Here is a 13184-nt window from a genome sequence, read left to right as displayed (position 1 = left end):
TCCCACAAACTCTGGAGATACCACTGTTGACAGCACTAATCTTGTGCAGTCTTTGTATTCAGGGAACTGCAAGGATCTGATTAGCCTACAATACCTTTCCACTTGTGCATTCTGCAGGACCAGATATAATCTTACTTGTTTTGGGAGCCAGTGTAAATGCCAGATGGCTAGGGCATTATTCTGTTATTTTCTTGTTGCTCACTGCAAGTGTGTGGGGGGAGAGAGGGAGAAGAAATTGAGCACACTGTTCTATCTACATATCTAGAAGTGCTCTAGGATAGGACAGCTTTCATTCTCCACTACAGAGAAATTCTGGCTCTTTGTTAAACAGAAATTGTAATGCTTGCTCTTAAGATAAATACATTAATCAGTAAAGAATAAAAGTTTCATCTTTTCTTTAGTTTTCAGCCAAGACTCCTATAGCCAAAGCCTCTAGGGTTCCCTTTGAATCATGTACAGTTTAAGTAGCCCACACCAAAATCACAAACAGCATACTGACTATACTGGTATGAACAGCTAATGGCTTTAATTGCCTGATAAACCTTGAAGTACCATGTTAAATTCTACTCTTATTGCGTGTACTTAATGGAAATTAAGGAGATGAGTCAATACATGAAATGTCAAGGCTCCATTGTGGGTAGAATGAAATATAGCTTTACATGCATATCTTTTCTTTGATACTTTTGCTAAGTTGTGCCCTCACTAAACTCCAGGGAATCCCAATGGGGTTTGAGTAAAGGCAGACAGTCTCTCTGCCGTTATTTCTTTTGATAAGTAATGTTCTGAAACAAATCATTCAGCACAGCACATAAACAGGTTTTATTTTCCTTTCCTTATTTTATACTATATTTGTTTTCTTTCCTTTTTCTTTTCTTAAAGGATTGCTTTGCTTTCTGCTAACATGTGTATACCTACACTGCATCTATAATAAGTGCTTATTGCCAATAACCTGTTTATCAGTTTTAGATATTTTGCTGGGGTTTGTGTCATTCACTCTTCACATTGTTTTATGAGTTTTCTTTTCTCTTTTTGTAACAGAGTTTATGTTTATTAAATAATTGAGAGCAGCCATTTGCTAATCACTAGAACAAAAACCTTCTTCAAAGACACTTCAATCAAAATACATTTTTAATATTTACAGCTAATGAGGGAACTGGTCATTTTGAGCCAATGTAGTATCAGCTTGTTACTCAATATATTTAACTGGGATAAAAAGATTATGAAATTGAATAGAGTATGCAGAGCGCTTAGGTATACATACCTGACCAGAGTCGCCAGTACAGTACTCTGTAATATCACACTCATTCACTGCATATCGACAGTCATAGCCTCGTGGGAAAAACTAGAAAACAGAGACCATTCATTAGAACTGAGATTATATAATGGCATATTCTGGATTCTTGTTTAGAAATATTGCTCATGTTTCAAAGCCATACTTCTCAATTTTCAAATGAGTCTCAGTATCAACATCCTTTGAGTCTTGCCCACAGAATAACAGAGAGAACAAAACATATCCAGAGGAAGCTTTTGGTACAGAAATAGTGTATGACTAACTCAGGAACCTACATTTTGTAATACTTGTGTACACACACACACACACACACACACACACATTCAAGAAATGCTGAATTATCTAGGAACAGCAAAAAACCCACTGCTAGCTTCTGGTTCAACTGAAAGTGGTGCACATCAGTAATCTGAAAAGTATTCTTTTGTGATACATCTCTGCTAGAAATATTTTTCATACCATTAAGACACTATGTGTACAGGAAAAACCATACAGATTTATTTCTGCTGAGAAAATATTGAGACTTTAAACAAAACAACCAACCCACCCATCCATTGGTTTATCAACAGTACATCTGCTTCTCCATTATACAGATTAGGTGTATGTTTAATTTAATGGGGCTAAAATAAAGCCCAGAAGCATGAGACAGTAAAAAAAATATTGTTAATGTTTACCAACAAAGATACTATATCTCAACCCAGTCTCATCCTGTTTCTTTTAATTACATTTAGATAGTTATCTGAGAAATTACTGCCCCAAGTCAAAAGGCAGGTTATAATCCTGTGATGTTCAGAGACCTAGTTCTCATAGAACAGTTTAAGCCACATCCTTTAGGAATTCTCATCTTTGCTCTGTCTCTAATAACATTTCCCAGATATACTAATAATTCACCATATCCTGTCATAAGCTATGCACAAGACTCCCACTGACTTCATTTGAAATCCTGTGTATGAAATAACAGGATACCAGAGTGTGGCCCAATATTATCACAATGAGACCAGCATCTAAATTATTTTTTTCTAAAGTACTTGCAATCCAGAATTTTGGACCACAAATCACAATATTTAAAAATGAAAAATCAAGTGAGAGGCTGCTTAGTATGCCCTTCAATATCTGCTATTGGCAAACTATATCAGAGAAGAAAGCCTTCACTACCTTTTGTAGCAACTATTAATATTTATCATGCTGTGTGGCTTCCAGAGATTTCAGCTGGATGACAAGTAATGCTACCAAAAGTATAAATTCAATTACTTGCCACTGAAGAAGAGAAATGCACATTACAACTTTACATACTATTAGATCATTGCACCCAAAACACCAAGCAGCTTAAAAATCACTCTACCCATAACTCATTTACTTTCAACCATATAAGTAAATAGATAAATAAATGTAATCTGGTTTTAACATTAATCTCAATAACATTTTCAAAGTATTGATCAAGGTTTCAGATATATGAACCATATCAAAGTCAATGAAAGTTTTGTGACCCAAACCAGCACAATATTTTGAAAATTTGGATTAAAATCTTTAACTCCCAAGATTGGTCATAGATGTCGTGGAGGTGGAATTAATCAAATCCAGATGTATGGTATAACACTGTGTGCATTAACAATAGCAACATACACATAATCCCCATCTACTGCCACATTGTCTGCAGGTGAGTAATCATGTTATGTTCCTTAAAAACATTTTGATTCAGTATATGTGGCCTATTTTCCCCCACTGTCACCCAGTGTTTGACCTGTATCAGGTTAGACATTAGTTCTAGGGAAGACAGAGAGAAAATAGAAAGAAATGCTATAAGAAGACTCACAAGACAGGATGTGTTACAGCAGGGTCCATCACTACAGTGAGCTCCATTAGAGAGAGAGCACTTTTTACAGCAGTTTTCATAGCATTCCTAAAGAAAATACATTAAGTGATCTATGAATCTTCCACTCTGGGCATTTTGTCCTTCTCAACCATCCAAACACACCATCCTGTATATCATGATCAGGGAAAGGATTCACTCCTGTATTGATTAGAAAATAAACTAGATGAAAGAATCCTTTACACTATTTAAACATCAAACTAGCAGGGAGACCAGTGTAAAGAATTCTATAGCAGCAACCAAATCCTGGATTTGGGACTATGAAGAGAGACAGTGCATATCTTCTCAAACCTGTCTGAGGATGAGGTTCCATCATGGACTCCATGCCAATGTAAGCTATTGAGGCAGTTTGCACGCACTAAGGAAAACCCCTAAGAGAACTAACTATATATACAATTATTTACAAAAGAACTAAAGGAGCCTAAATAAAGATCTGCAGGTGCAGACTTGGACAAAGCTAAAGGCTCCCTGAATGCACTTTGGAGTGGAAGAGAAGGAACTGAGGCTGCACTACCTAATATAGTCTTAGGCACTGAACATTCAATACAGATAGAGGGTGCATGTGTGCAGCCCCAGATTACAAAGCTTTGGGAACATGTTCTGTTCCTGAAGCACTAAGAGAGAGAGTTCACTACAAGTGAGAATGAACAGAGACCTTGAAGTATAATTACCAAGCTCAAGTGGGAACCCTACCAACCCCTTTATTCTATGTCAGCTTGATCTTTATATAACTCCCTTCTTTCCCTCTCTTTCATAATTTCTCTGTCTCAGGGCCAGAGCCAAAATTCCTCCATATCTACGTCCATACCCAGAACAAGGTGAGATAAGAGGCAAGGAGGAGGAGTTCTCTCTTCTGTCTGGAGCTGCATGCCACTCTGCCCTGCTCTAGCTTATTGTTCCTCTTTCCTTGCACACTTATACATGGTGTAATGTTGTTTTACCCAGGCCCCATCATCATGGTCCCCGCTGCTCACAGGGTTCAGCCAGTTCCACACTACCTTTAAGAGGCACTTTCCTGAGGCAAGTGTGGGGTGGAGTGGGGTGGGAAAATAGGAAAGGCAACAGGTTTTTTCTGTATTTGTAAGATTGAGCATAACACAGTGTAGCAGAAACAAATATTTTCTCGTTAGGGAACATATTCTTCCCTTTTACAGAAAGTTGACTAATACAATTCTCTGATCAAAGTTGTCCCATAAGACAGGCAGCATAAATTCAATACAAAATTCTTTCTTTTTCCATTTTTAACATCCATATAAAACTTTTGCTCAATACATTAATGTGAGCAGGGGCTGCAAGAACAGTGCATAAGAACATTTTAAAAGAAAAGGAGTACTTATGGCACCTTAGAGACTAACCAATTTATTTGAGCATAAGCTTTCGTGAGGTGAGCTGTAGCTCACGAAAGCTTATGCTCAAATAAATTGGTTAGTCTCTAAGGTGCCACAAGTACTCCTTTTCTTTTTGCAAATACAGACTAACACGGAACATTTTAAACTTACCATTCGGAAACCACAATCACATTCTTCTCCTGCTTCTACATATCCATTTCCACATTCGGGAGTTTCAAACAACTGAGAGACACACAAAGAATAAAACCATTGTGAAAAATGATGGAAGCTAGCAACTGACTCAACTATGCCTTTAAGGAACAAACCCTCATCACAGTGCTTCTAAGACACCACTTCAGAGAGAGGACACCCAGAGCTACTCCTCAGGGAGTGCAAGTAGCAATGCAGCCCCTTGTGCAGCTAGCTGGCCAATTGTTCAGGAGCACAAGGTGTGTGGGCTACTTGTATCCTTTCCTGTGCTAATTGGGGAGCAGCTGTGAACAATCTGGCCTTGACCTGGCACTGACTTTTACTAAAAATAACCATGACAAAATGGGGAGAGAAAGAGTCCAGGGAAAGAGTCCTGCCCTGCTGTGGCTGGGAGCTAGAAGGGACCCCAGCCTGCAGTGGCTGTGGAGCTGCAGGAGATTCCCCACTGCACGGGCACTGGGGAGCTCTGGGGGATTCCCCTTCCCCAGGCTGGGGAGCTTCCAGGGATCTCCCGCCGCCCGTGAGGACTGGGGAGCTCCGGAGGGTCCCTCCAACCCTGGAAGCTGGGGAGCTCTGGGGGTTCCCCCACTGCTGGTGGTGGTGGTGGCTGGGGAGCTGACGGGGGTCCCCCACCAGTGGTGGCTGGGAAGCTTCAGGGGTCCCTTGCCAGCAGCAGAGTCTGGGGAGCTCCTCAGTATCCCCCACCACCCGTGGGGACTGGGGAGCAAGGGGGACCCCCATGCCCATGGAGACTAGGGAGTTCCAAGACCCCTGCCACTCTGGAAGGTGTGGGTACCCTGCAGCTCCCAGCCGCTGTGGGCTGAAGTCACGGAGGTCTAGGGTGACCAGATCATAGAATCATAGAATATCAGGGTTGGAAGGGATCTCAGGAGGTCATCTAGTCCAACCCCGTGCTCAAAGCAGGACAAACCCCAACTAAATCATCCCAGCCAGGGCTTTGTCAAACCTGACCTTAAAAACTTCTAAGAAAGGAGATTCCACTACCTCCCTAGGTAACACATTCCAGTGTTTGACCACCCTCCTAGTGAAAAAGTTTTTCCTAATATCCAACCTAAACCTGCCCCACTGCAACTTGAGACCATTACTCCTCGTTCTGTCATCTGTTACCATTGAGAATAGTCTAGATCCATCCTCTTTGGAACCCCCTTTCAGGTAGTTGAAAGCAGCTATCAAATCCCTCCTCATTCTTCTCTTCCACAGACTAAACAATCCCAGTTCCCACAGCCTCCCCTCATAAATCATGTGTTCAAGATGTCCCAATTTAATGGGACAGTCCCGATATTTGGGGCTTTTACTTATACAGGTGCCTATTACCCCCCACACTCAGTCCCTATTTTTCATACTTGCTATCTGGGCACCCTTCGGAGGTCTGCGGAAGTCATGGAGTCCGTTACTTCCACAACCTCCATGACCAAATCTTATGATACTTATGATATTATGAAGTCGCTGTGTGTTTAAGCCTTATGAGGATCTGTACTATGTCCTTGCCTCATCCTCCTTGTGTTAAAGAGAAAGGAATGGTACCTGCATGTCTGTCTCTTAACTAGGACAATCGTTATCAGCCCTTCAGTAGAGCTTGCCCAGATATAACTGTATCCTAGATAAGTTGGAGAAAACCGGTTTTCACTACAGAGTGCTACGGTTTGGAGCAGTGGAATTTCTCCAGAATGGTAAACAAAGAAACCAGGTTCTAGTACTAGCATTTAATAACACAGAAACACAAGGCCTCACAGAAACGAAATATGCTTGGGGTAGGAAAGAAGAATAAAAGGTCATGATTTCACAGGAAAGGGGATCTTTTTGACTGTGGGACCAGCCCAGGCTGAAGGAAGCTGGCTACAGAGGCAGATGAGACTTTGTTTCGAAGGAGAACCCATGTTTATATAGGGGATCCTGGATACCTTAGAGTGGCGAGGAAACTGAGGCAAAGTTTCACATGCAGGTGTTTCTTATTTTGCCTAGATTCTGTCTCTCTTGTGCTGTTTAAGTAAAGACAAATTGTTTTTAGAAATCCTCTTTACAAAGTCTGTGTCTGTCTGCTTCAATTATCATATGTTCCTGAAGAGGTAAACTGTAACCAGAGTGCCCACAAGGCTGGCGGTCTTGGAAAGGGTGAGCATCTGCAAATGGGGAGTCTGGGGTAACCAACACTAGTCTCAGGGTGTAGGCAGTTGGACTGCAGGGTCTCAGCTTAGCCAGAAGGTGGTACTAGATGGAAGATCTGCATCCTAAGAGTGCTCCTACAAATTCAGAACCATAGGCAGTGTCTGGACTCTTCTCAGCCTCAGGAAATCTTAAAAGCACAGATGTCCAGTGATGTGACCCAACACAGCAGCCTGGTGAGTGTCCAGAAGGGGAAGTTTGATCAGGGTTGTGACACACCTAGACAGTATATTTGCCAATGAAGATAAGCGTGGAAGATAGGGTTGCCAGGTGGTCCAGTTTTCAACCAGAATGCCTGGTCGAAAAGGGACCCTGGCAGCTCCAGTCAGGCAGTTAAAAGTCCAGTTGGCGCGGGGCTGGCAGGCTCCCTACCTGGCTCCACATGGCTCCCTGGAAGCGACGACATGTCCCTCTGGATCCTAGGTGTAGGGGCGGACATGGGGGCTCTGCACGCTGCCCCGAGCGCTGGCTCCACAGCTCCCATTGGCCATGGTTCTTGGCCAATGGGAGCTGCGGGGGTGGTGCCTGCAGACTGAGGCAGCATGCAGAGCAGCCTGGCTGCACCTCTGCCTAAGAGTTGAGAACCATGTTGCTGCTTGTGGGGAGCCACCTGTGGGGAGCATTGCCTGGAGCCTGCACCCCAAAAACCCTCCCACACCCCAATCCCCTGCCCCAGCCCTTAGCCCTCTTCTGCACCCAAACTCCCTCCCACAGCCTGCACCCCAAACCCCCTCTTGCACCTCAACCTCTTGCCCCAGCTCTGAACCCCCTTCCACAATTTGAACCCCTCAGCCCCGGCCTGGAGCTCGATCCTGCATCCCAAACCCCTCATTAATAGCCCCACCCAGAGCCCACACCCTCAGCCGGAGCCCTCACCCCCCGCCCTGCACTCCAACCCCCTGCCCCAGCCTGGATCCCCCTCCCTCACCCTGAACCCCTCATTTCTGGCCCCACACCAGAGCCCACACCCCCAGTCCAGAGCCCATACTCCCTCCCACACCCCAACCACCTGCCTCACCCAGGAGCCCCCTCACCCACCTCCAGCTGACACCCTCACCCCCTCCCGCACCCCAACCCCCTGCCCCAGCCCAGTGAAAATGAGCGTGCACCAGAGGATGGGGGGGATAAAGTGAGCAGGGGCAGAGCCTCAGAGACAGGGCATGGCAGGACCTTGCAGGAGGGGCAGGCAAGGGTGGCAGGGCAAGGGTGTTTGGTTTTGTGCAATTAGAAAATTGGCAACCCTAGTGGAAGATGGGGTCTATTACAGTTTATTGATTTTACTCATGAATAGGAAAATAGCAATCAAGGAACATCCCACAAGCAAAGGATGTTCTGTGTGTGTTATTCAGCAGTTAACATATGATGAGACAAATCAATATGAATAAATATTGCTAAATAGCTATTCCCAGGATCCAAAGAAATAGTAATCTACACTGGCTATTTACTCTTCATTCTGCAAACAGAATAAGTCCCATGATTAAAAAACAATAGATAAATCAGCTCTTCGATAATTATGGAAGTTATATTTTGTTTTCTGTTTCAATGGTAAGCAACAGCAGATATCTGAGCCTGGGTTTTAATAATGTGCCCATCATACCAAATTAAAACACCACTCAGCCTCCCCTAATTGAGGATACTAGTATCCTGAGGATGGTCTTAGATTCAAATCTCCTGAGGGGCAGTATATCCCACGACCCACTGAGCCACCACAGTGGTCATTAACAGTTTTGATTTTCATTTTGTGTAACTTATTTGTAAACTATTATATTTAATTGCTGCATTTGTCAGTTCCTAATTTTTCCCCATTTCCATCTCTTAACCCCCCCTTGCTGTTACATCTATTGCAACACCCACTGGTAGATGCAAGACAACAACACATCTGCAGGTTTCCTTACTGCTGAGTTTTACAAATGTCAGTGATTCAGGAGTCATATAAATCAACTTAATCATTCAGGGTCACTTTAAAATTCCTCTTGTCCAATTTTTCATTTCTCAATGATTTTTTGTTGACCTCTAGAATATATCTCCATCCTTTGAGTGCAGTAAAGTCACTTCATTAAACCTGTACAAGACACAAATTGCTACGCTAGCTCTCAAAACATAGTAATTTTTTTTAGCAGAAGCTATGATGATTTTTACAGCTCTGCCATTTTACAAAGTAATTATTTTTCAAAAGCATTTCCTACTTTTGACATTTTGTAATAGTTATATTATAAAAACCATAACAATAACAAGAGATATGACGTTAACAGGGATATATCAATCACTAGAATGCTACTGAATGTCCGAGGTACATCCAGGTACCTGTTTGCCTGTTGTTTTGCTAAATGTAACAAACATAATATGACATTTCACTGAACTCTTCTTCGGATACTTTTTTGGGGAAAAAGAGATGGACAATTTTAAAATATTGCTCTGATGAAAGATTCAAACACATTTTTCTCTTTTACAGAAACTATTTAGCTAATTGAAAGGGGCTATAGTTTCCAGCATTAGAGGCTGAATGAACACTGAACTGCCTTACACACAGTCCTTCACTAATAAAATGTAAGCATGATTTAGAATAACTATTCTTCTCTGTAAAAATATGAAAATTAAAAGATCACTTTTCCCCCTACAAGTCATCAGTATTGCTGTACTGACTGCAAGATCTTCTGCTCTTGCTCTGAACCTGAGAATCAGTTTTCCATTATACAATCATCTCCACAAATGTGCTTCAGCCATTCTCCAGGGAACATTTTCACTGGAGTAAGAGGGATTTTGGTCTCCATCTTCAATCAACTGAAGATTTACTCATGTTCATCCATTAGTCAACCATAATCTTACTATGATCACAATCACCATGACGTGCTTTTTTTTTTTGTCTCCATATTCATTCAATTTTACAGTCATCTATATGCGAAGGCTGCTAAAGATGTAAAATATAAAGGTTTTGGGTTTTGTTTTGTTTTCTGTAACTTGGGAAAAGCAAATGTCTATGCAACAATAAAATCAAATCTTTTCAATTAATGGAGATCAGGGAGAAGTATACACAATGAGATAGATAGCATTTAGTCTCATTTGGGATTAAAATCGCCAAGGCTGACAACTTGGTAAAATGCCAGACTACAGTCTCAATTAGTTTTACAAAGGAAATATGGATTGTTTTTACCCTACTTTGGGTTTAACAGGGTGGGAAACTACTGTTGTCTGTCAGAAAATAATTGTTGCTTTGTTGAGTTGTAAAAGGGCAAAAGGAGACTGGATGGATAAGAAGATTGATAAAAGAAATGTAGGTTACTTACCTGTAACTGGAACTTTGAAATGTGTGGTCCCTATCTGTATTCCACACATTGGTACACGTGTGCTCCATGCACCCGAGACTGGAGATTTGTAGTAAGTAGTGTCTGTTGGTCTACGTAGGTGAAGTTGTTCTCCTCATGCTCCAAACCGAGGGCATAAAGGGCAGCGTGGAGCGATGCCTTCTCTTACCTGGAATCAGATGGGCTCCAACACAGAAGGAAGGAGGGGCGGGTAGTGGAATATAGAGAAGAACCACACATCTCCAAGAACCTCCAGTTTCAAGTAAGTAACCTCCATTTCTTCGAGTGCTGATCCCTACGCATATTCCACATGTGGGAGATTGGTAAGCAGTATTCAGACAGGCAGAAGGTGCGAGAATGCAGTTGGTATAGATGTCTGTAATGCTGCTGTCTCCAAAGCTGCACCTGCTGAAGTGATCTAGACTAGGGCACATGTTTCATTAAAGGTGTGGATAGGGCTCCAAGCAGACGCCTTACGAACATTCAGTATTAGTACTTCTCAAAGAGATATCATTGTGGTTGTTCATGCTCTCTTGTAGAATGGGCCCTCAACCTGTCCAGGAGAGGAATACGTGCCAACAATAGAATGATGTTTCCAGAGATCCACTTACAGAATCTCTGGACTGATAACGCTTGTCCTCCTGGTCGCTCTGCTATTGCAACAAACAGTTTTGGTGTTTTTCTAATTGGTTTAATTCTTTGCTGATTCTTTATTGTTTATAAAAGACGCCGGTCGTGTCTTTGAACCCTCTACGTGGTGGTTTGTAAGGGCGGTGGTCTCAGCCTTTTTGTGGTGTTTTCTCTTCGGGGTTGGGGTGTAAATACCCAGGGAGCAGAGAATCATCCTAGAGCCCTTAAGCGAGTGTAATGACATGTCAGGCTCCTCACTGAAGAGATTAAACTCAAAGGGCAAGTCCTTGATGGCAGCTGTTTTCAACTGGGATCTGCCAGGCGGTTTAAGGGGGCTGTGAGGCCCTGCGGCTGTGAGGCCCTTGCGGGGCTGAAACTGGGAGCGGAGCCGCAGGGCAGAAGCTTGGTGCCCTGGCACTCCCAGCAGAGCTGAAGTTAGGTGCCCCAAGCCTTGGCACCCTCGCGGGACTGAAGCTCAGCACCCTGAGCACCCACAGGTCTGACACAGGGAGCAGGCCACACTGCCCTTTCTGCCCTCGGTTTGAAGCACGAGGAGAGCAACTGCAAATGGACACTATTTGCTACAAATCTCCAGTCTCAGGCACATGGAGTGCATGCATATACTCACGTGTGGAATAAACAGAAGGACCAGCATTCGAAGAAGACTACACAACTTTATAACTCTATGTTGCCAATTCAAACCCAATCTACGTTGGTAGCGACCAAAAGTTGTTAATGGCCTATGTGACGCAAGTTATTGATTTCTGTCCAGTTCATAATGCAATAATGGGCATCCTTCCCAACAGCAAAAGGCACAGAGGATTGACTGGACATGGAGCACTAACTACCCGTGTGTCTACACCTGGGTTTGTTTTATACGATTTTTGGCTTAAAAGGATAGGGCACTACTGTTGAATGAGGCTCCAAATGGACACAACTATCTACTTATGAGGATTACATTAGGGCCTAAATTATTATCTGAGCATGAAGAACTCACTGAAGACAAGTTTTAACCATTTTTTAGGGAAATTTATCTATCTTTTTGTAACTGTTGTTCTTCAAGATGTGTTGCTCACGTCCGTTCCATGCTAGGTGTGTGCGTGCCTGTGTGCACAGTCATCAGAGATTTTTGCCTTAGCAGTAACCGTAGGTTCGGCTGTAGTGCCCTCCTGAGAGCCACACTCATGCATGGGTATATTAGGCACTGCCGACCCTACACCCTCTCAGTTCCTTCTTGCCGGCAACTCCGACAGAGGGGTAGGAGAGTGGGTAATGGAATGGACATGAGCAACACATCTCAAAGAACAGTTACGAAAAGGTAGGTAACTGTTTTTTCTTCGAGTGCTTGCTCATGTCGATTCCATTCTAGGTGACTCACAAGCAGTATGCTCGTAGGTGAGCTCAGGGTTCACAGCTTAGCGACTTGCACTACTGCTCTACCGAAGCCAGCATCATTGCAGGTCTGCTGGATAAGTATGTAATGGGACGTGAACATGGGGATAGATGACCAGGTGACCACCCTACAGATGTCCCAGGTAGGCATGTGAGCTAGGAAAGCTGCCAAGGAATCTTGCACCCTGGTTGAATGGGAGGTTACTATCGCTGGAGGTGGCACCTTTGCCTGATCGCAACAAGCAGCATATGCAGGCAGTGATCCAAGAAGAAATTCTTTGAGCAGACACTGGACAACCTTTCATCCTGTCGGCCACCATGACAAACAATTGCATCAACTTGCGGAATGGCTTGGTCCTTTCAATGTAGGAGGCTAGCATCCTCCTGACGTCTGGGAAATGCAATCTATGTTCCTCCACTTACTTATGTGGCTTGGGAAAAAAGGCAGGTAAGTAAATGTCCTGGCCCATATGAAACTGTGAGATCATCTGGGGCAGGAACCTGGGTATGGCCGCAGCTGTTCCTTGTCTTTATAGAAGACCATATAGGGCGGTTCCAAGGTAAGTGCCCTAATCTCGGAGACCCAGCAGGCGGATGTTATCGCAACTAGGAACACGACCTTCCAGAACAGGAGAAGGAAAAAGCAGGAATCCAGAGACTTAAGGGGGGTCCCGTGAGCTGTGACAGCACAAGATTCAGGTCCCATGGCAGAACAGGGACCCTGACATGCAGTTAGAGGCACTTGAGGAACCTGACAGTCATGTCTTGGGTAAAAACCGACCTACCCTCAAGCAGCAGACAGAAGACCGAAATAGTGGCCAAATGGACCTTGATAGATGAAAGGGACAGGCCTTGGCGCTTGAGATGCAGAAGGTAATCCAGGATCAACCACAGTGATCCAACCACAGTGATCCGCTCGTGCCAAATACTTTATCCTGAAGAGGGATGGGGAAGGGGGGGGACGGCCATGAACTGCAGGG

The 13184-nt window shown here is 43.6% G+C and overlaps 1 protein-coding gene across 6 annotated transcripts in view; it reads right to left on the bottom strand.

Moving 5' to 3' along the window:
• The window catches only part of ADAM23 (ADAM metallopeptidase domain 23), a 270352-nt gene that overhangs the window by 47519 nt on the left and 209649 nt on the right, over positions 1–13184 (bottom strand). For 5 of the 6 annotated variants that reach the window (XR_014713559.1, XM_084643108.1, XM_084643111.1 and 2 more), the window contains exons 16-18: positions 4658–4729; positions 3102–3188; positions 1262–1342 (exon numbers count right to left, since the gene is read on the bottom strand). Coding sequence is in view for 5 of the 6 variants with exons in the window: in XM_084643108.1 (XP_084499234.1) it covers positions 1262–1342; positions 3102–3188; positions 4658–4729 (240 nt within the window). In the remaining variant the exon portion in view is untranslated. The remainder of the gene's footprint in view (positions 1–1261; positions 1343–3101; positions 3189–4657; positions 4730–13184) is intronic. The other variant, XM_084643110.1, reaches the window with a different exon arrangement.

Source organism: Lepidochelys olivacea (assembly GCF_965140295.1).
Source record: "Lepidochelys olivacea isolate rLepOli2 genome assembly, chromosome: 11".
Classification (NCBI taxonomy): domain Eukaryota; kingdom Metazoa; phylum Chordata; order Testudines; family Cheloniidae; genus Lepidochelys; species Lepidochelys olivacea.
The sequence above is the reverse complement of the archived record's forward strand: the minus strand, read 5'-3'. Positions and strand labels throughout refer to the sequence as shown.